Raw genomic sequence first — 22,653 nt, forward strand, 5'->3', positions numbered from 1 at the left:
AGTTAAAATTTAATAAAATAGTTAAAAATGCTTCCATGATAAACTTTGTTTTTAGACTTACGTTTATTGTGTCGGTTTTTGTAGTGGACTTTGGCTAATGTATGCTGAGACTCGTTACGGATAAAGGGACTTATGACTCTACAGATAAAAAAGTAAAGATTTATGTGCTGTGTTTGGTTGTTGACCAAAAAAAAAAACTAAGTGGTAGATGTAGATATATGTTACTGAGTATACAGAATACAATATACCCAAAAGCACTTTATTGTCCCATGTTCGAATTCATACTGTTCCAGAAGCTCTTGTTCTACCAAGCAAGGTCCAAAGCAGGCCAGCTCAGTAAGCAAATTAGAAGTACAAATTTACAAAATTGAGAGGGGCCAACTTTCGCCTCATAAACAAAGAACAAAAAAACGAGGGGTAATTATTAATCTGAGAAACTGAGGGCACCCAACACATGTTTGTGGAAAACTGAGAAGAATAGAGGCAAGTTAGGGAACTAAGAAGGTGAGAAGGACTTTTCAGGCTTTGGGAGAGTCAATTTCGTGGCTTCCTTTCTTTTTAGAGAAAAGCCATCCTATCAAAGGCATCAGTGGCTTCCTCTTAGTCTTCTTGACAGAAGGGGGTCTCCCAAGCAATTCACCCTTGTTAGGAATCACATGAGCAAGTGCATGAGGACTAGCGAATTTCACATATCTTCTCCTTTGGAACTCAACTGTCTCCTCATTGCTTGGTGTTTTGATTTCCACATTGGTTGCAATGAACTTGAGGTCTTCAATCTCTGGATCATCCCGTCCCTGCAGCAACCTTTTCTCCCTTGCTTTTGTGTCTTCGAGTTCTTTCTTTGTTTGTTCCAGTTCCTTCTTCAGGGACTTGATGCGCTGAACCAGCATGCTAGCTTCTTCTTTGGCTCCCTCAAGACTTTGCTTTGTTTCTTCCAGCTCAGCTGCCATTGCCCCACCTCTGGTTTGTGCACTCCCTTCAACTTGCATCTTAATCAGTCGAGACACATGCATGATCACGAGAAAAATTAATTAACAAACTACACGCATCTTTTGCAATCCTGAGGTAATTGTTATATGCATGTTCTTAAAAGGCACAATAATATTTTAACCAAGGTAAATACATTGATACAGGAAGAGAAAACAATTAGCGATATCTAAATACACTTAATATGTATGACAAATTTGTTAACTATTGTGTCTGTAAAGATTTCTCATTAACTGAAAATACATGAAAACTAAAGAGTAGAAAGAGAAATGGGAGAACCTCTTTGATCTTGTTGGCATAAATTTCCCCAACTAACACTTTTTCTCCGAACAACATAACTGCTTCTTTGACAGACTTGAATGGGGCACGAGTGTCAATCTCTGTGCGTTCCATGATCACCATTTTCCTACTGAATGTATGTTTGTTCTTGAGCTAACTAGTTGCCGAGTTGTGCTCAGTTTGTGTAGAACTAAACCGTGATAGAATGAGAAAGTTGGTAATAACGATGGTAAGATATGTGAGAGAATGTGTGAAGGCAAAGGTCCATTTAATACAACAGATGAAGGGACTAATCTTAAGGGTCATTAGTAATGTGTTTTGGTGGTGTAATAATTGGGTAACTTGAAAAGAAAATTAGTAGAATTACAAAACCTTTCTTTTCTTCGCGTCCACTTCACTGATATTTCGTTAATTGAAGTTGACAAGGGTGGTTGAACTGTCCTCATAGTTTAGTTTAGTTAGTTAGTTCAATCTGTATGATATCGAAATTTTTGATAGCATATAGTTTCTTTTTGGTTCCATTTCAGGCATTAGTGGAGCCCATTTAAAACATTTTCAGAAAGAAAATAATACTTGGCACGTTCGTGTTCTTAAGGAGGAGAGTTTTATCATTCGAGTGCATCGTCCAAATTGCTATTTAAATAGGTATCCAACACCCTCTAGTTAGACCTACTTCCATATTTCAATCTAAACATATTTTTCTTATGATTATTGTTGTTAATACCTAATTTTAAGTTCTCTTTGGATTATTTGACCATTCTAAACTTTTGGACCTTTTTTTTCTAAGCCTAATAATATTGACAAGATAAATAGATTATTCTAGTTAAATAGTGAGTGTTAACCGTTAGACGTATTCATTAAAATATTAAACAAACATATTCAAATAATATTGTATTTATCTCTTGATTAAATATATTATTTTACTCATGAAAGAGTTTTTCTTTAAAGAAATGATATTTTACCCACTATTTCTTTATTTTATTTTTACCTACTTATTTGACAGCTCACGTGGAATTATTTTTTTGTATTTCTAATTTATTTGTTGAGCTGTTGGAAATAAGGAAAGACATATGGGGTGAGGATTTAATTTGAAAAAACCTAATGTCTCCAAACTCCTTTTTTGCACAAGTCTGTTGTTGTAAAAAATAAGTGAGGAATCGATCTTTGGTGGTTGAACAATTTTTACAAATTTCATACTAATTTAACCGTTTTAGAAAAATAAATTGGTTAAAACTTTATATTATTATATTTTTATAAAATTTAATAGTTATGTATAAAAAGACTGAGACGGTTACATAAATGTATTATTGGGAAACAAAAATAATAATAAATAAAAAAACTATATGTTGTATTTCGTGAAAAGGGAAAAAAAACACGAAAGAAGAACTAAACCCAAAACAAATATGAGTGAATAAAACATATTTTGCGCACCACATTGACTCAATGCAGGCACCACTCCACCAACACAAATCACCAACGTCACAGTAAAGAAGAATAGAGTGGGAAAAGGTCAGGGATAAATGAAATATTTTCCAAGGATATTCTTGGAATTTTACATTAATGATGAGTGCATGAAGAAAGATGAAAGGGTGCAGGACGTAATTCCTTTAAAATCATGTATTCATGAGATTAAATTTATGAAATCATGAGTTGATTGATAAGATCAAACAAACATTAAAAAACAAACAAGGGAAAACAATTAAATAATTAATCAATTTTGTTGAAAAGGAAAAAAAAAATTACATGAATGTAACAATATTAACCTTAAACAATAATTTGTTTAACTACTCATGAATTAATACTTATACCAAATATTAAAAAAAATATACCAAAAGATTAAAAGTGAAACATGATGTTTCTACTAATTTAGCTTTATGTATATGATTTTTCTTATTTTTCTTTGTTCTCTAATTCTAAATTTAGAACATCTAGGCTATTAAATTTTTTCCTTAAAACTCAAATATGTAAGGGTTACAAGTCAAGCATTAACATCATAATTACTTACGTGAATGGTCCTTATTTATTGATTAAAATCATTCCTTACTTAAATTCTATTCAATGATTAAGGTCAAGCCTTACTTAAATGTTATCAAGGCTCGCTCAAGTTTATTTTGGCAAACAGGATTTGATTAAGTGATGAAGCTTCACTTGAACAAATGTCTTGTATGTCTAGGACTTATGTTGAATGAAAATTATTTTTTACAAAATGTTGAATATGAAATAAACAAAAAAAATTAAATCACAATAATAACATTGAAATAAAATAATTAAGGAAAACTAATAAAACGTAACATTAAAGAATTGTTAAAATAATCCTAAAATTTAGGTCCAAACTATATCTAATTAAGGGTGGCCAAATCAAACTGAACTGTATTGCACTACTAAAAACTGTATTGAACTAAAAACTGTATTGAATTAAAAACTAGTTTGTCTAAACTGCACTAAAAAACAGTTCAGACAAACTAAACTGAATTGTTTTTTGTTTTATTTAACTGTACTAAACTATATTAAATTGTACTAAAGTACAATATAAATTGAACTGAACTACTAACTATACTAATTGTTAACCAAAAATTGTACTAACTATACAACACTACAAACTACAACACTAACTAGTAAAATTACATTAATAAAACTGCACTAGTTCTAAAATCTGATTTTAAACTATCTAATAACAAATTAATTTAGAAAACTTAAAAACAATACAAACAATTACTATGCAAATATTGTTTGAAATTTAAAACTAGTCTCCAGAATTTGCGAGACCCATTGCCTATCCCAACTTCCGCAAAACATTTTCATCATTCCAGTACCTAAAATAAAGAGAACCACTTTGGAGGCTAATTGACATAACATATTACAGTAAAAAATAATATGGAAATGCCAAAATAGTGAGACAACAAAAATATATTTTTAGCTTTTCTAAACCTCATCATAGCCGCAGGACCACCGGTTTCTATCTCCTCCAAAATATGTTTTAGTGATGGATCCTCCTTGATGCGTGTCATTCTTTCTTCAAGCTGGTCTTTATTTGATGGATTAGCAAATTTTCAAGCATGGCAGACATAGATGGATCCTATCATAGATAGTCTATATTCTATCAACTGGTAAAAGTTAGTGAAAAAAATATAAGTAAGAAGTTTACATAATAGTTACCTGCATCTATGCATTACCCAGACGCTCAAAATCCAGAGAACCACCAAGACATGTAAAAGCAAAAATTCGTAAAAATCAACAATATCTATAAGATGGTATGCGATCATAAAATGCATGAAAACATACACAACATCATTAAAAATTAACAATTAACAAGCCATAGTTATTAAGAAATAGAATTATACCAGACATACACATGATACAAATAAGAAAAAACAAAACAGAGGTACTGATTTACATTGAGCACACCAGCCATCCCCGAGAAATCAAAAGGGTTGTTTGGAAACACAGCTGCAGGTCTAGAAGCACCTCTTGGTCTTGCTAGAGAATCTTTATATAACTAACAAATTGTGGCAAAGCTTTAATCATCCAAATTAATAGCAGCACTTGAAAGTCCTACTTCATCTTGAGAGGTTATTTCTACAAAAATAAATGAAATATTTCATAATTTTTGAACACTTAAAATATAAATTAAAAAATATATAAATTTCTTATATAATCTCACATTGCTCAAATTTATCAAGTTCTTTAGGATCCTCATCAAAAAGTATAGAGGAAGGTGTTCATTTTAACCAATCTTGTGTGCAAACAAGCACTTCCACTATTTTAGGTGTTAGGCAACTACCATAAGGACTAATCACTCTTCCTCTTGTACTGAATGCACACTCTGATGTTACTGTAGAGATAGGAATGGCTAACACCTCTTGAGCCATGTTCGCAAGGATAGGAAATCTAGTCAAGTTGACTTTCCACCAATGTAAAATATCAAGCTCAACTGACTTTATATAAGGTTCAAGATCCTCTCTCAAATATTTATCAAGCTCTCATATATAATCAAATCTACGTCCTGTAGCTCTTAGGTAGAAACTCATGCCATGAGATCATCATCATCATCATCTAGTTGAGATTCTTGCTGGCTACTTTGAGAACCCTCCTCAATACCTTGATATTGTTCATAAAGTGTTTTTAAAGATGACAATAATTTTGATTTCAAATCACTGGCCATACTAGATTCAAATAGGTAGTCAATGAAGTAATTAATAAAATTCAACTTACTCCTAGGGTCAAGCACAACAACAATCAATAATAAGATATTAATTCCATTAGGATTTCCCTAATATTTTTCATATTTGTCCTTCATCCTCATTGCCATCAATTTTATGCTCTCATCACTACTCTCAAAATATTGTCGAATCCTTTTACCAATTCCAAACACCTCTTTCATATACATATGACTGATGACATAAGAAGAACCATAAATGCGTAGGGTAGAGTCATAAAACATCTTTAAAAATGGTAGAATAGACCTCACATATTCTCAATCCTCTTCTAGTGGCACACCACCATTACTTTTGGCCATTTCAGCACCAAATTTCTTATCTTGCATATTTAGCAAGACAAAGACATCTTTGTACTTCAAGCTTGCCTCCAACATCAAGTAAGTTGAATTTCACCTGGTTTCAACATCAAGACAAACAATGCCTTTATAAGAAATTCCCTCTTGTTCAACACATGCCTTGAATATAGCAAATCTAGCGGGAGAATATTTCACATATTTAACTGCATTTCGGATTTTTGAAATTGAATCTTTGATCTCTTTTAAGTCATCATTCACCATCAAACTTAATATGTGAGCACAACAATGCATACAAACATATTCTCCCTTTAAGACAAGATAGTTTCACGATAACATCCTTCTTTTGATGTACTGGACTCGAACATCATTTGCTGTAGCATTATCCATAATGATACTAAGGACTCGCTTCAACTCCCAATTATTCAAACAAGTTTCAACATGTTTAGCAATGAGCTCCCCTGAATGTCCCCTGAGTGCCAACACGGTAACCTAGTTGACACTTATTATATATTGTGATGTACTTGTAATAATGGAGGCCTTAAGGTTAGAGAGAAACTTACCCAAACTTACCCGTAGTTATTTCAATGAGAATATTAAGCTTGTTTCACCCTATATTTAAATCGATAATTTAGTCTGTTAAAGGTCATTAGACTCATAATGTGTTGATCAAGAAATATCCTATCGAAGAATTGCATATATGGTAACATTAACCCTTTCGAAATGTCACATGAGTAGTCAAATTAGACATATTTATTTATAATTTAATAGTAGTTAAATTTATTTACTTTCAAATGGCTATGGATATAATTATTTATGAGTAATTTATTTTCATAGGCATGTGGTGGTTTTTGGTGTAGGTTTAGACTTATTTTGTAGTAATATTACTTATTTATATTGAAGTATAATTTATATGAAATTTTATTTACAAAGTATATTATGTTCAAATTATTTTGTTTTGAATTGAGAAAAAGTGTAATAAAAAAGTTACTATATCTTAAATGAGATTAGTATTTTTTTTGTTTTTTTATATCACTTCTGAATTTTTGTTTTACTTTTCAACACAAAAAATGGAACACATGTGCTTTTGTGAGAGACATGTTTGTTGTTATCTAAAAAATCTTTTAAGATAATCTCTATAACCACTATATTGACAAAGTTTTATCTTAACTTACTCTAATCAACTTATTTTAGGCATCACCACAACTTTTGGTAGTTTGACAATAAATGTTATTCATAGGTTATAATAAAGTGTTACTCCCAAGGATGATTTACTTTTTGGGAATTTATTATGATTCAATACATATAATTCGTTTTATAATTAGTTTGAAGTGTTTTTCTCGAGCCAAGTCACATGTTTTAGACGATAAATAAAATTTATGTTTAACTATTTATGTGCCTTGCTTTAACTTAACCTGAATAAATGTATTTAAGAAACATGATTTTGATAAAGTGGATACTATGACCAGTGAAGGTGTAAAATAGAGAACTATATTTGTCATTTCTATCAGGACTGTTATTTTACATATGAGAGTGAGTCATTTGGGTGATTTTTTTTTTTTTTTCATTTTGAGTGTGTTTGGATATTTTTTTTATGATATTATAAAAATCTATCACTTGTTATCCCTCTTTGTATATATACATTCATGTCTTATATATAAAAATCAAGATTTAAATAACTTAAACTTTTATTTTCCTATTTACACTGATCTTAAAAGTTCTAACTTATATTTTTAATATTTGACATGGAGTTGATGTTTAAGTAATATTTAAATGAAGCTACTCAATAAAATAAAATGTATATAAAAAATTAAAAATTATTATTAGTAATAAATAATGTAACCATCTAATAATTATAATAAATTATATACATTTTATCGAGAAAAACATTGTAACATTTAATATGTCAGATTATATGAAATTTTGAAAGTTTAAAATCAATTTATTTTATTTAGTACACGTGCTTCAAAATCTCTCCTGATTACATATATTTTTTTGTAAATATTGATATTAAACTTAAACAAAATAAAATATTTTGTTTAATATCCTATCGATTTTAGCTATTTATAATATCAATTTTTATTTATTGTGTAATATTACAGTAATTATTGTAAACATTCATCAACATAAGATTAAATAGTATGAGTCTTTATTAGCACAATCATATGTTATTATTTATTGTGCACCACTTTTGTATTTAAACACATGCATGATTAATGCAAATCAGACAGTTCAATATATTTTTTCTATCTTGGTATCAAAGCTTTTGATCCATAATCACAACAATCATATCATTCTTTACCAACCAAAGAAATGATCTTCTAACTACAATCTTTGTCAAGTTGAAGAGAGACAAATATCCACTATGAAAATCTCTAATATTACAAGTGATTAGAGGTTATAAATTTGATGCTTATATGTTAAACACAATAGAATGTATTAATCAATTCATTATGGATAACCAATCCTAGTTATGAGGATTGACAAGCCCAAATCAAGCCATTTTAAGATGGCTAGTAAATTTCATGTCAATTGACATTGCAACTAAATTACTTAAGTGTGAAACATTTAAACAACTTTGGGATGAAGCTCAAAGTCTTGTTGGTGCACAAACCGGATTCATAATTGTCCATCTTAAATATGAATTTCACAACACACAAAAATGAGCATTGGAACAATATCTTAACAAGATAAAAAACCTTAGTGATAAGCTAAAGCTGGTAGTTTCAACAATTTTTAACTCTGATTTAGTCATTGAGACACTAAATGGTTTGGATTCTAATTACAATCTCGTGGTTATCAGACTTTATGATAAGATTAACATAAGTTGAGTTGAATTACAAACCTAATTGTTAACGAAGTCGATTAGATCAACTCAATAGTTTTTGCAGCTTTAATCTTAATGCCTCTACAAAATTTGCTTCCAATAATGTGTCTGGAGGCAACAGGTTTGGATCCCAAAGTGACTGGAGAGGTTCTAATTTTAGAAACATGAGAGGTGGTAGAGGAAGAGGTGAGATGTCTAAACCAATATGCAAGGTATGCAAAAGGATTAATCACATTGTTATACAATGTTATTACTGATTTGATAAGTCTTATACAGGGAAAAACTTCCTCTGTTGACCGTGAAGAACAAGGAACGCACGGTGTATTCGTGGCTTCACCCTAACAAGGCCAAGATCATGAATGATATTTTGATAGTGGAGCCAAAAACCATGTGACTCACCAAAGTCACAAAATTCAGGAACTTGGTAAAAATAATGGTAATAATTCTTTACTTATTGGTAATGGTGAAGGACGAAAAGTAATGACCTCAGGATCAACAAAATTGAATAATCTTCATTTGCATGATACTTTTTATGTTCTAGAAATTACCAAAAATTTGTCGAGTGTCTCAAAATTAACAGCTGACAATAATATTCTTGTTGAGTTTGATATAAATTGTTGTTTTATTAAAGACAAACTGACAAAAAAAGCTCTTCTAAAAGGGGAACTTAAAAATGATTTGTATCAACTATGTGACAATAAAAACTCTTATGTTTACATGTATCTTAAAGAAAATTGACATAGGAAACTTGGACATCCCAACAATAAAGTTCTAAAAAAGGTTTTGAAGGAATGCAATGTGAAAACATGATCTAGTGACTCGTTCACATTTTGTGAAGCTTGTCAATTTCAAAAATTGTATATGTTATCTTTCAAAGGCTCTTCCTCACATCCTAGTGAAATTTTAAATTTAATCCATACTGATTTTTGGGGTCCTACTCCAATTCTGTCTCCATTTGAGTTCAAATATTATGTTCATTTTATTGATGATTTTTGTAGATTCACATGATATTTTCTCTTAAAGCAAAAATAAAATCATAACCCAGTTAGCACAAGCCAAAATGCCCCTACATTACTGGTGGGAAACCTTCTCAACTTTTGTTTACAAGAAAGAACCTGACTATGGAAACTTAAAACCTTTTGATTGTGTCTGTTATCCTTGTCTCAAACAATACAATCAAAATAAGCTCCAAATTCAAACAACTAGATATGTGTTTTTTGGTTATAATAATTTACACAAAGGATACAAATGCATTAACTCTTATAGGAGAATTTTCATCTCAAAACATGTGATTTTCAATGAGAAGCACTTCTCTTTTCATGAAGATTTCATTGACACAATAAATTCTTTAAAAGAATTAACTATATCAATTTTACTTCCTAATTACTCGGTAAGTACCATTATCAATAATACTCTTAAACTTGGCATCAATGCTATAAGTTATCAGGAAGAAATCACAGGTGATACCAACATTGGTACAAATGAAGAAGATCTTGGTCAATCTTGACAAAGATTTGTGAAAATGACAAAGAACCAGGAAATGTTAAGGAAGCCCTAATCAAGCTATAATGAAATAGTGGAATGTAACTAAGGCAAACTAAGTGCATAAAAGATATTCTGGAGAAGTTCAACATGAAAACAATTTTAGCCTGTCTAATACCAATGGAGGCTGGTAGACAATTCACTACAAAAGGAAAACTAATGACCAATGTTACTTTGTACAAACAAGGTGCATTGCTTATTTGTTCAACAAAAGGCTAGACATTGCCTTTGCTATCAACAAACTTAGTTAATACATGAGCACACTTATCATGGATCACATACAAGGAATAAAAAGAATTATAATATATCTTTAAGACACAATGAACTCATGTCTGCACATAAAACCCTTAATGTTGTGTTCGCTTAAAGGAGTTTACTGTTTATGATGATTTGTGCGGATGGATTAGCGAGATTATGTGTGTTCATTTCCAAGTATTTGCAAAGAGATTGAGGTGATGATTTGAAAGTTGACTCCTTAATTCCATCTTCGCTGATAACAGATATTTGAGGGTATTTGCTCTCAATTATCCATTTTTCCCTTGTATAATAATAATAATAATAATAATAATAATAATAATAATAATAAATAATAATAATAATAATAAATAAATAATAATAATATAATTTTTGTCATGTTAAAATTTATTTATTTTTTCTCTTTTTATAATAATTTTTGCAATTATATATAATATTAACAATTACAATTTTATATTACTTTTACTACTAAGGGTATTTTGGTAATTTTCAATTTCTATCAATTAAAAAAAAATTATTTGTCACATTAATCAAATCCCTCACTAATTTTCACAAACTTTACTTCCAAATCCACTCTCATTTACCTCCAAATCTACTCAAAATAAACAACAAAAAATTTACCCTCAAATTCATCTACTCACTCTCCCCCAAATCCTCTCCCCAAAGTGAACACAACCTAAATGATCTTAACATAATGAGATATTCTAATGCAGATTGGGCAACTAGTACTGATGACAAAAATTCAATGGCAGGTATTTCTTAGAGAAACTCTTGTTTCCTAATCTTCAAGAAAATAAAAGGTAGTGTCACGATCAAACACAAAATTAGAATACAAAGCCCTGACTAACCTTGCAACTGGAGTAACTTGAATTAGATATTTGCTGACAGAGCTAAAACTACCAACGCTTAGAAAACCAATTTTGTAGTGTGATAACCTAAGTGCCAAGTCAATTGCTTCTAATCCGGTCATGCACGCACGGTTTAAATACATTGAGATAGATGTGCACTACATACGTGATCAAGTCCTACAAAATGAAGTAACTTGTGACCTATGTTCCTACTTTTGATCAAATTGTAGACTATTTGGCTAAATTTGTCACTCATACAATATTTAACTTATTAAAAGACAAACTTGGTATGACCATGTCACCACCAGTTTGAGAGGGAGTTTAAACAAAATCAAAATTTTTGTTCAATATCCTATCATTTATGACTCTTGATTTTTTAATTATTTATAATATCATTTTTTATTTATTGAGTAATATTATTGTAATTATATCAACAACCGTTTATGATAATATTTATTTTTATTAACACAATTATAGACTACTATTTATTATACATTATTTTTTTTTACTTATTTTTTGTAGATTACTTTTGTATTTAAACACGTAAATAAGACAATTCAATACCTTTTTTATCTATTAATAACTAATAATTCGGTATTTTTTTTAAAAATTAATCACTATAAGTATAAGTCATCAAAATGTTTTGACCTGTTCATGTTAATATATAGTAAAATTATTTCATTGTACACATACTGATAAATATTTAATATAATTTCCTACCATGTACTCATTTAAAAATGATTTGTTTATTTAATAATCATAAAAAGTAAATTAAAGATAGGGTTAAATATGTTTTTAGTCCCTAAACTATTGGCCGTTTCTGGTTTTCGTCCCTCTTTCAAAGTAAGGTACGATTTGGTCCTCAATCTTTAAAAAACGTTCGTTTTAGTCAAAAAAACGAACGTTTTGAGGACTAAAACGATGACTAAAAACAAAATTTTAAGGACTAAAACGAACGTTTTTCTAAAGAATGAGGACCAAATCGTACCTTACTTTGAAAGAGGGACGAAAACCAGAAACGGCCAATAGTTTAGGGACTAAAAACATATTTAACCCTTAAAGATATTTGGTGGTCAATAAATCAAATAGATTGAAAATTATGATATAAACTAAGATAAAATATACTAATTATTATTTTAATAAATTTTGTGTACAAAATTATGTTTTATATTTAATCTTCTTTTCACGATAATATTTCTCTTTCTCAAATTTCTTCTAAACGAAAACATTGGTTATATACATATTCTTTTCGTCATGTGAATGTGAGTAAGTAAAATATGTACAATTTTAGATTTAAATGACAAAGACAAGCAAAGTTTAAAGCTTTTTAAATTTACAAAATTGAAAGTGATAAAATTAATAAATTATTAAAATTAAGTGATAAAATAAAATATATATTTTTGAGGTATAACATTGTATGGTATGATTGTCTTCTAAGTTATACAACGTTCGATCAATTATAATTCGAACGGTTACCTATGGTTTGATTGGTTAACCAACAAACTCAAGTGCCACTAAACAAGTCGTTTTGCCATGAACCAATTGAGATGGTCAATCCATTGTTCGGAGTACAAGTCATTAAGCCCGTTCGACCAACAAACAAGTAGATTGGACACATACCAGTAAGGATAGTCAAACATCATATCGGTGAGCACGACACTAAGTCTAGCTTACCACCAAACAAGGCGACCAACCATGTGCAAGCTCAGATAAGTTAAACATTGATTCGAATAGCAGATCACCGAGCCTGGATGATTACTAAGCAAACATGCGGTCTTGAATTGGACTGATAAATATGAATAATATCTGAATAAATTAATCTCAAAACTGATCAACCTAATATAACTCAAAACTCAAATAAATATTTGATGTAAGAAGGTATATTATGTGCATTAATTATTTAATTAATTACAATATAGTATCTTTTACATGTATCATTTTAAACACACTAAAACCCCTTGTTGGACAACAATTCAATACTACATAAAAAAGTTCACACACCGTAAACATCACAAGTTGAAACAAATACATAATTAATTTAAAACTAGAAGTGATTTCACATTAGCCTAAGTGAATTAACAAACCCAATGTACAATTTTAAGATTAAAATAATAAAATATGTAAAAATAAAAATTCAGTCAAATATAAAATCTGATGACATTAAACTTAAGTTAAAAGAAACAATTTTCCAAGGGTAAAATTGTAATTGACATTTTTATAAAACGAAAGCTCTACCCGGTCGAGCGAGTGCAATTCTCGGTGGTGGCAAGTCGAGTCCCGTAGAAGGACGAGAACGCGACACTCGAAGGAGGAGGAGGGAACGTACTGTCACTCAATGCTGCTTCTAAAGACCTAGCAAATTCTACACTCTAATTCATAGTTGCTGCAAATTCTTCTTTCTTTAACCCTCCAATTCCTCTCAGTTCTGTTTAAATCACTCCCTCTCAATTGCAAGAGTGAGAGGTCTGCTCTAGGTTGCTCGCAGAACCTTTGGGTTAGCGTTACTTCATTGAACCCTAGAGTTAGAATCATAGTATAAGCGTTTTAGACTCGGAATCGTTCCTCTCTCATAAAATTGAACTAGGGTTCGAGTCTTTTTTGATTTCCCTCTCACTTATACAGTACCAAAATGAGTCCTGTTCAGAATTTCGAACAACATTCTCGTCATCTCGTGGAGCCCGACATCCGTATGTTCTCACTCTTCCTGCAACAATCATTATTTATCATTTTGTGTGCTATATTTACTGTTTGATAGAGGATTGAAATGAAAAAAGGTTGCGTTATGGCGGAAACTTAGACACTGGATGCTTTCACTCTCTTCTTCTTGTTTTGATGTTCTCTTGCAGTAAGGAATTGTATTCGAGTATGCATGTGTTGTATTGGAATTTAAGTGCTTTCAATTTTCGCTCTTTTGACATTTGGCGCTTATTTTCGTGTTCTCTTGCCACAGGAAAATGGATTGAACTGTGCCGGTTTTTTATTGGCATTTAAATGCCTTTATTTTCTTTGTTTTATCATTTGGTGCTTATTTTCATGTTCTCTTGCCGTAGAAAAAGATTTGACTATGCCCGTGCCATACTTTGGTATTTAAGTACTTTCAGTTTTCGTCGTTTTGGCATTTGGTGCTTATGATGTTCTCTTGCAGTAGGAAGGGATTCAACCACGTCTCTGTTGTATTGGCATTTAATTACTTTCGGTTTTCATCGTTTTGATATTTTACACTTCTTTTCGTGTTTTCTTGCAGTAGGAAAATGGATTCAATTCAACTATGCCTGTGTTGTACTGGCATTTAAATGCATCCTTTTTTTCTTGTTTTGACATGTGCACTTATTTTCATTTTCTTTTGCAATAGGAGAATGGATTCCAATATGCCTGTTGTATTGGCAATTAAGCGCTCACTGTTTTTGTTGTTGACATTTGGTGCTTACTTTCACGTTCTTTTGCAGTAGGAAAATGGATTCAACTATACCTGTGTTGTATTGGCATTTAACTGCTTCCAGATTTATATAGTTTTGACATTTAGCCCTTTCTTTTTCTTAAAAAATGTTTTTCCCTGGTTGAAAACAGCTATTCCAGGGAGGCTGCAGATGGTGATGGAGGTTAGGGACAGTCTAGAGATTGCACACACGGCTGAGTATTTGAATTTTCTAAAGTGCTACTTCAGGGCATTCTCGGCGATACTGCTACAAATTACGAAGCCACAGTTTGTGGACAATCCAGAGCACAAACTTCGGAATATTGTAGTTGAGATATTGAATAGACTTCCACACAGTGAAGTTCTCCGCCCCTTTGTTCAGGACCTCTTGAAGGTTGCCATGCAAGTGCTTACCACTGATAATGAAGAGAATGGCCTAATTTGTATTCGTATAATATTTGACCTTTTGAGGAACTTTAGGCCAACTCTAGAGAATGAGGTCCAGCCATTTCTGGATTTTGTCTGCAAGATTTACCAAAATTTTAAACTGACTGTTAGCCATTTCTTTGACAACATGGCAATGATTGGGGAAGATGTCAAGCCCATGGAGACTTCACTTTCTGATCAAGGTATAAACACCACCACTGCAACTGGTTCACAGCTTAATCCAAGTACGCGCTCATTCAAGATAGTTACAGAGAGTCCACTGGTGGTGATGTTTCTGTTTCAATTATACAGTCGTCTTGTGCAAGCCAATATTCCTCAATTATTGCCATTGATGGTTGCTGCTATATCAGTTCCTGGCCCAGAAAGGGTTCCTCCTCATTTGAAAACTCATTTCATTGAGCTCAAGGGTGCGCAGGTTAAGGTAGGTGTTTATGGTAATAATGAAGGCTGGGTAAATTTTTTCCCCTAGATTTTATTAATAATTATATTAGTAAGTTGAAATTTTAGTATTTTTAGTACTTAGAAGAATAGCACAACATATTTCAGTATGGCTTATGAGATATGTGATGACATCAAAATCCTCTGGATCTCCATGACCGTCATGAGCACCAACTACTTGGATTTTGAATTTTCAACACCTATCACATAACATGGCATAAATTGGCTACCAGTCACTAGGGAAATAAAGCTGGTGTTTTATTTGCTGTCTGCTTTAATTTTCTGTTATTTTTTTTTCACTAATAATAAAAAAAGTGCCACATTATTTTCACTGTGTTCCCTATTTACAAACTCCTGGGAAAGAAATGGTGAAGACAACCTTTTTTTGTTGTTATTTCCTTCTAAACTAAAACAAGGTGTCATTTTTGTAGTTATCAGTGAAAACATATTAGTTGCATCAGAAAACAATGACCTCAAATATTTCCATTTGTTGAGGGCATTTTAGAACATATATGACAAATTGTAAAGACCACATTTTCAAATGAAATAACCACAGTTGTTTCCTTAAATATCTAGCTGTTGTGTCATCCTTTTTATGGTACCCTCAATTTTCATCTGCAGAATAGTTAAATTTTATTAGCTTACAAGTTAGTCAACTGAAGTTATTGAAGACGATTCTTTTACTCATAATTTTTCTGCTAACCTTTTGCATCTCTTTGGTCGTTTGTTAATTTTGGAATTCCTTTAAGATTTTCAACGATAGTGATTATGAGAAAAAGTGAGGTGGAAGAGACACCTTGAGGATGGTCAATTTTGGCATTTGGTTCACCTGTGGGTATATTATGTATATATATATATATGTGTGTGTGTGTGTGTGTGTGTGTGTGTGTGTGTGTGTGTGTGTGTATTTATATATATATTCTATTATATCATAGTTATTTTGGGGTGTACAATTGAGAATATGAAAAGCCCCATTCATTAACTAATTCTTCTTCTGATGTAATATAATTATACACTCACTAGTTTATTTATTTTTATTGCAGACGGTTTCCTTTTTAACTTATTTATTGAAGAGCTATGCTGATTATATAAGGCCGCATGAAGAAAGTATATGTAAAAGCATTGTGAATTTGCTTGTTACATGCTCTGATTCTGTATCCATTAGAAAGGTGATACTGATGTTACTCTTGTTTTTTTTTTCCTGTTTTGATTTCTCTTTCATTGATTTAAAGACAAAGATGTTGGATGCAGGAGCTATTGATATCTCTGAAACATGTCCTTGGAACAGATTTCAGGAGAGGTTTATTTCCTCTTATAGATACTCTACTGGAAGAAAGGTAACATGATGACCTATTCTGAGATCTTGATGCAGATACACTTTAGATGGAGTCCAATTAAGGGACTCCTGTCAGTACTATTTTACATGAAATATGAATAACTTTTAAGTGTCGAGTGGCTGTTAAGTTATGTCTACTATATTAGCTTAAATGTGACTTTAAAACCAATGTCATTATTATTCTGTCAAATTACATATTTGTCCAGAGAACCATTTGATGATTCTGTTTTCCTTTTTGACAAAGTCAAAGTACAAACTAGATGGTTTTAAATTTTTCTGAAAGTACACTTGTGTATTTGTTGAGTAAAGAAGGATTAAACTGTATGAACTGTACTTGCATCTGATAGTTATCTGTCAATTGTATTGAGAGTCATAATTTGGGTCGTTTATTATCCATGTTCCTGTAGCCTCTCAGATAATAGTTCTTAATTTGTGTTTCCAATATTAGATGTTTGAGATCCTAGATCAAAGTATAACTTTTGAGTTATGCGTAGAGGATCTAAATGGATAAATCCATGTTTGTCATGAAGTAGAATATTTTAAAAAGGGAACTAAGAATTTAGAGTAGTCAGAGTAAATAAATCTGAACATTTATACAACTCTGTTGAATGTTCTCTAATGTTGTATATAATTCAAACTTTAGGGTTCTAGTTGGGACTGGAAGGGCATGCTTTGAGACATTGAGACCCTTGGCTTATAGTCTTTTGGCAGAGATTGTACATCATGTTCGGCAAGATCTTTCCTTATCACAGGTATGGTATTTTCTTCCACGTTGTTTAAGACAGGAGATGTCTGTTATTCAAGCAATTTCATGCAGAATAGTAATTGGATTCTTTCAAATGTCATGCCATCTTAAACAGTTATTTAATGATTAATACTATTGTATAACATAGAACTATATATTATTTGTGGAATCTTTTTTTAAATATCAATTTGGTCATTGGAAGATTGGGACATCAACTTAGTCATCTAATTATGGCTTTTTGACATTGACTATAATTTGGTCCCAGTAAACAGTAACTTTGGACTCTTGATGTCAAAAAGTTTCATTTGGGGACCAAATTATTCTTTCAAGGACTACAAGGAGGGTTTTTCTTAAACAAATTATATCCTTTTTTTAAAGAAATAAAAATAACTTTTGGAACCATATAGTAATTCAACCAAACATACGTTGGAAACTAAAAATTAAAGTTGACCAGCAGTAAAGAAGGGAGGAGTAATTCAGCAAGCCATATAATGTGGAGAATTTGGAACAATTATGTGTTTTGTGTAGAATAAAATAGAGAAGGTTTTTTGCTTCTGTGTAGCAAATGTGAATTTGATGCGTTTAATTGGACAGGATGAATGTTTTCATGGATAATGTTTTATTGTTTTAAATGGAATAAAGTAGTGTTATGAGTGTTTTAGTGATGGTTAGCTAATGGCCAGTCCAATGGGGTTCTCTGTTGGATATTGAGAAAGATTCAAAGCCTGGCCTAGTTGGATTGTTTTTTCTTTTTAGGGTTTAGGATATGAGTTTGAGTTTCATTTTGGATTATAAGATCTGTTAGTCCAATTTTCCTTTATTCTACTGTTTAATTAAATTTCTCCTCATATATAGCTAATGTTTCACCAAGAAAGGGATGTACACTCCAATAGTGGGAATAAATTAACAATTAATTTAGGGAAAACAAGAAAGGAATATTAATTAGTTTACGAATACAAAGATGGTTTCTACATTTAATTTAAACAGAAGAAAACTAGCAGGTGGATTTCTAGGGTTCTAAAATGAAAAGCAGTGTCTCCTTGGAGTTCAATACATAGTTATTTTTTATACATTTGTTCCCTAATTTACGCCAAATACTTCTGAACTACATATAAATCATTGTTCTATTATTTTTATAGTCGATAGAATTTGTGAGAAATTGTTTCTGCAAATATTTTTAATTGACAAGGTTTCTGCTAGACGTGATCATGCTAATTTGAACTCTCTATGGTTGCAGCTGTCGCGAATTATTTACTTATTCTCAAGTAATATGCATGATGCTTCTTTATCACTGAGCATCCACACCACTTGTGCTCGCTTGATGTTGAATCTGGTGCTTATCCTTTCTCTTAATAATATAGTTAATTTTATTCTCTGGTTTAATTTTCCAATTTCTGTCTTGATCTACTATTAGCTCCAAGGGTTTTTGTAGAAGTACTACTATTAGTTGTGATGTTCATATTGAATTATTTAAAACATAGGGTGCTGCCTTCTTTAGCTTAGGAGTTCAGGGCCTGACTAACTGTTTCTCATGTAGTCGGGGTGTTTGTTTGTATTATCATTTTTATTTTTCGCTATGTTTTTTTTATTCTTCTCTCTCTTTGGACTATTTATTGTTTTCTATATCTTTTAATTTCTTCTTAAATAATACCTTATTTTGCTTGCTTCCAGAGTGTTTTTCTTTTAAAGTTATTATTTGTCCATCATTACTTCTAACATGACATGCAAAATTTAACCTCTATTTCTGTCTTCTCCTTTGCTCAAAATTAGGATTTGTTATCTGATTAAATTCTTGAAATCTTGTTTTCTTTCTATTTTATATAGGTGGAACCGATTTTTGAGAAAGGGGTTGATCAGCAATCTACAGATGAAGCAAGGATTCTATTGGTCTGCTGCTTGATATATGCTAGATTTTTGCAATTTTGTATTCTACTTCATTCACTTATCGCATTGATGATAATTATGTTGTTTTATAGGGCCGCATTCTGGATGCTTTTGTTGGGAAATTCAGTACTTTCAAACGGACAATTCCCCAGGTTACTTGAGTCAATTTATAATTCCATGTCGTGTTTAACTTATTAGAAAGTGGACTTTAAGCCTAACTCAACCCCACAAAACCAGCTTGTAGGGTGAGGTTTGCACCTCACTTATATATTATAATTTGGCCTTATCTCTAGTCGATGTGGGACTTCCAGCACACCCCCTTCACGCCGAGGTATAGACATCTCGTGCGTGATAGTAGAAATTGGGTGGTCCGATAACGGCCCGATAGCGGGTGGAATAGAAGAATAGAATGCCCACTTAGAAGTCGCTAGGATAGGCTCTAACCATGGCTCTGATACCATATTAGAAAGTGGACTTTAAGCCTAACTCAACCCCACAAAATCGGCTTGTAGGGTGAGGTTTGCACCTCACTTATATATTATAATTTGGCCTTATCTCTAGTCGATGTGGGATTTCCAACATAACTATTGCCTCATTATAATTGTGCATAATTATAATGAGTTGGTTTACCACCTGAGCCCTTTTTTCTCCGGTGGTTGATCAGTAATCTCTAATTTGTCTCACAATGTTTACAGTTCATTGCATTTTACTTTTATTAATTTGAATCTGTGGGTAATTGTTACTGCATATCTTCATAATCTTTTAGTAATATGATTTACTGCTATTTTTTTATAGCTTTTGGAGGAAGGTGAGGAAGGAAAGGATCGTGCTACCTTGAGATCAAAGCTTGAACTCCCTGTGCAGGTTATTATAAAAGTTCTGTTTGTGATTTTGTTTCAGGCTATATAATGGCACTTAGATATTTATATCTTCACATTTGGCATGGCGTCAGATTGTCATGATTTGCATTGTTTTGAGCTATTTTTGCATTTTTTTGGAAATAAACAATGAAATATTACTCACTTGTAGAGAAAGGAAATAAATTTTGATGGTTAACAGTTATCCGTCTTGAATTACTTTTGAAATAAAGGAGAGACTACTTATTCTTTTTTAGCAATTTTAAGTGAATATTGGGGGATTTAAATGAACTGCTCATTCTTGTTTATAAGAGATGAGGATATGATGCTTAAAATATATCCTCAAACAGACTTTTGTGGAGCATATACAGACTCAAGAAGAAAGCCATTTATTTTGTGGACATTGGATCCAATTAAAATGCGGTCTTTGCAGATATGCCTTAAACAGGCCAGATCGGTTTGTTTTCCTGCCTCTAGTACAAATTGATGTGATCATGTCTGCAACTTCTATTAACTCACCTTTTGTTGGGCAACAGACTGAACTACCCAAACAAACTTATCAAGTGTATTTTAAAAGAAATAATAAAGGGAGATTAGTGGGTGTTGGGATTTGTGGGTTTTAAATAAAAATTTTGGCCAAGTGAGGAGGGGTTGTCCTTTATTTTTTGTGTAATTGACTGGAAATTCTAGTGTGAAAAAAGAGTGCTGCTTTGTGTTGGAGATCCCATGTCAACTAGATATATGCCAAACTTTAGTATACAAGCAGGTGAAGGCCTCACTTTGTAACTTGGTTTTGTGTAATAGTGTTAGGAACCAAGAATTGAAACGAGAAAGAAAAGAAAGGATTTTTATTTAATAGAATGAAAAGAACAAAAAATAGGAGAGCTCTCTCCTTCAAGGGCATCTCCTCACAAATATCTAGTCCCATGCTTTAGATTTCCATTCACTGGCATGAAGAGATGTTTTGGAGATCTCACATCAACTAGATATATGACTGAAGTATAGTATATAAGTGGGTATAAACCTTATTTTGCAAACTGGTTCTGAGGTTGTATTAGGCTTAAAGTCTAAGATGACACTAGAATCTATCCTAATGTGGTTTTTTAGACCTATTGTACCACTTGCTATTAGACCATTAACAAATATCTAGTCCCACGCTTGAAATGTCTGATCACTGGCATGAGAAAGTAGGTTAGAGATCTCACATCCATTAGAGATATGACTAAAATATGGTATAGTATAGTATATTATAAAAGATCAAATCCTTATTTCTATAATTATAACACTCTCTCAAGTTAGATCATATAGGTCATATATCCTTATTTCTATAACTATAACACTCTCTCTTAAGTTAGAACATATAGGTCATATAATTGATCATCTGTCCTCTTTGAGATTTGGTGAATATGTTAGCCAATTGTTCATTGGAGTTTACAAATCTAGTGTCTATAGAGTCCAGTTTTTTTCTTGTGAAATGACAATACATAATTGTTTATAGTTATGGTTTGATAATATATGTTGAGTTGAAATACTGCTACTATTGATGTTGTTTTTAATGATGGTTAGATCAACATTTGTCTTTGGCTCTGTGTGATGTTGTCCTTTCTTTTGCAGGCAGTTTTGGCTTTGCAAGTTCCTGTAGAGCATTCAAAGGAAGTAAATGATTGCAAACATTTGATAAAAACATTAGTGATGGGTAATTTGTATCCTTAAACCTTCTGTTGCACTTAAGGGTGATCATGTTTTGGGCTGAACGAGGTTTGACAAAATGAATTCCAACGTGTTTAATTGTAACTGGGATGGATTAGATCTTTGCTGTTGAATTTTTTCAACCTACCTGACCCAAATCAACTTGGTTAAATGGTTGGAATCTGATCAAGTCGTCAAATTGTTACTTTTTTATTCTATTTATTTATTATGTTCTAGTTATTAAAATGGAATATTATAGAAAATAAACAGTGATAAAATTTGGTATTATGTGCACACGTCCGTACATAGCCACACACATCTGCACACAAACACTCATATATATATATATATCTTAATTTTTATAACCATTAATAATAAATCCAAATAAAATAGAAAAAATAAAACTAAGATTGCGCCTTCATTGGATGAGATTGAATGATCTTCTACCTAATTTGGTTGTTGGTCCCGTCAAGCTCTTTTGATCCATTTTAATACGAATATTCAAATGAACCTGTGTTTCTCTAGTTTGAATTGGTTTTGGTCAGATTTACTGATTGAATTTGGTCTGTTGCAACCCTACTAGTTTCTTATCTT

General features: G+C 31.6%; 2 protein-coding genes across 5 annotated transcripts in view; one reads left to right on the top strand and one right to left on the bottom strand.

Moving 5' to 3' along the window:
- Positions 1–217: 217 nt before the first annotated feature.
- On the bottom strand, positions 218–1,543 carry LOC124842705 (WEB family protein (DUF827)). The gene is given in 3 exon segments (XM_047319255.2): positions 218–529; positions 531–989; positions 1,267–1,543. Coding segments are annotated over 3 exon segments (615 nt in total). The 5' UTR covers positions 1,390–1,543; the 3' UTR covers positions 218–496.
- Positions 1,544–13,514: 11,971 nt separating this feature from the next.
- LOC124842703 (Phosphatidylinositol 3- and 4-kinase family protein with FAT domain-containing protein) overlaps positions 13,515–22,653 on the top strand; it is a 33,866-nt gene continuing 24,727 nt past the window's right edge. For all 4 annotated transcript variants that reach the window (XM_088100602.1, XM_088100604.1, XM_088100603.1 and 1 more), the window contains exons 1-10: positions 13,515–13,935; positions 14,816–15,531; positions 16,592–16,717; positions 16,800–16,885; positions 17,528–17,636; positions 18,867–18,962; positions 19,454–19,516; positions 19,606–19,665; positions 20,309–20,377; positions 21,985–22,066. In XM_088100602.1, coding sequence (XP_087956728.1) covers positions 13,878–13,935; positions 14,816–15,531; positions 16,592–16,717; positions 16,800–16,885; positions 17,528–17,636; positions 18,867–18,962; positions 19,454–19,516; positions 19,606–19,665; positions 20,309–20,377; positions 21,985–22,066 — 1,465 coding nt within the window. In that variant the 5' untranslated portion in view covers positions 13,515–13,877. The remainder of the gene's footprint in view (positions 13,936–14,815; positions 15,532–16,591; positions 16,718–16,799; positions 16,886–17,527; positions 17,637–18,866; positions 18,963–19,453; positions 19,517–19,605; positions 19,666–20,308; positions 20,378–21,984; positions 22,067–22,653) is intronic.

This window comes from Vigna umbellata, chromosome 10 (assembly GCF_029865625.1).
Source record: "Vigna umbellata cultivar VRB3 chromosome 10, Vumbellata_1.0, whole genome shotgun sequence".
Taxonomy (NCBI): Eukaryota; Viridiplantae; Streptophyta; class Magnoliopsida; order Fabales; family Fabaceae; genus Vigna; species Vigna umbellata.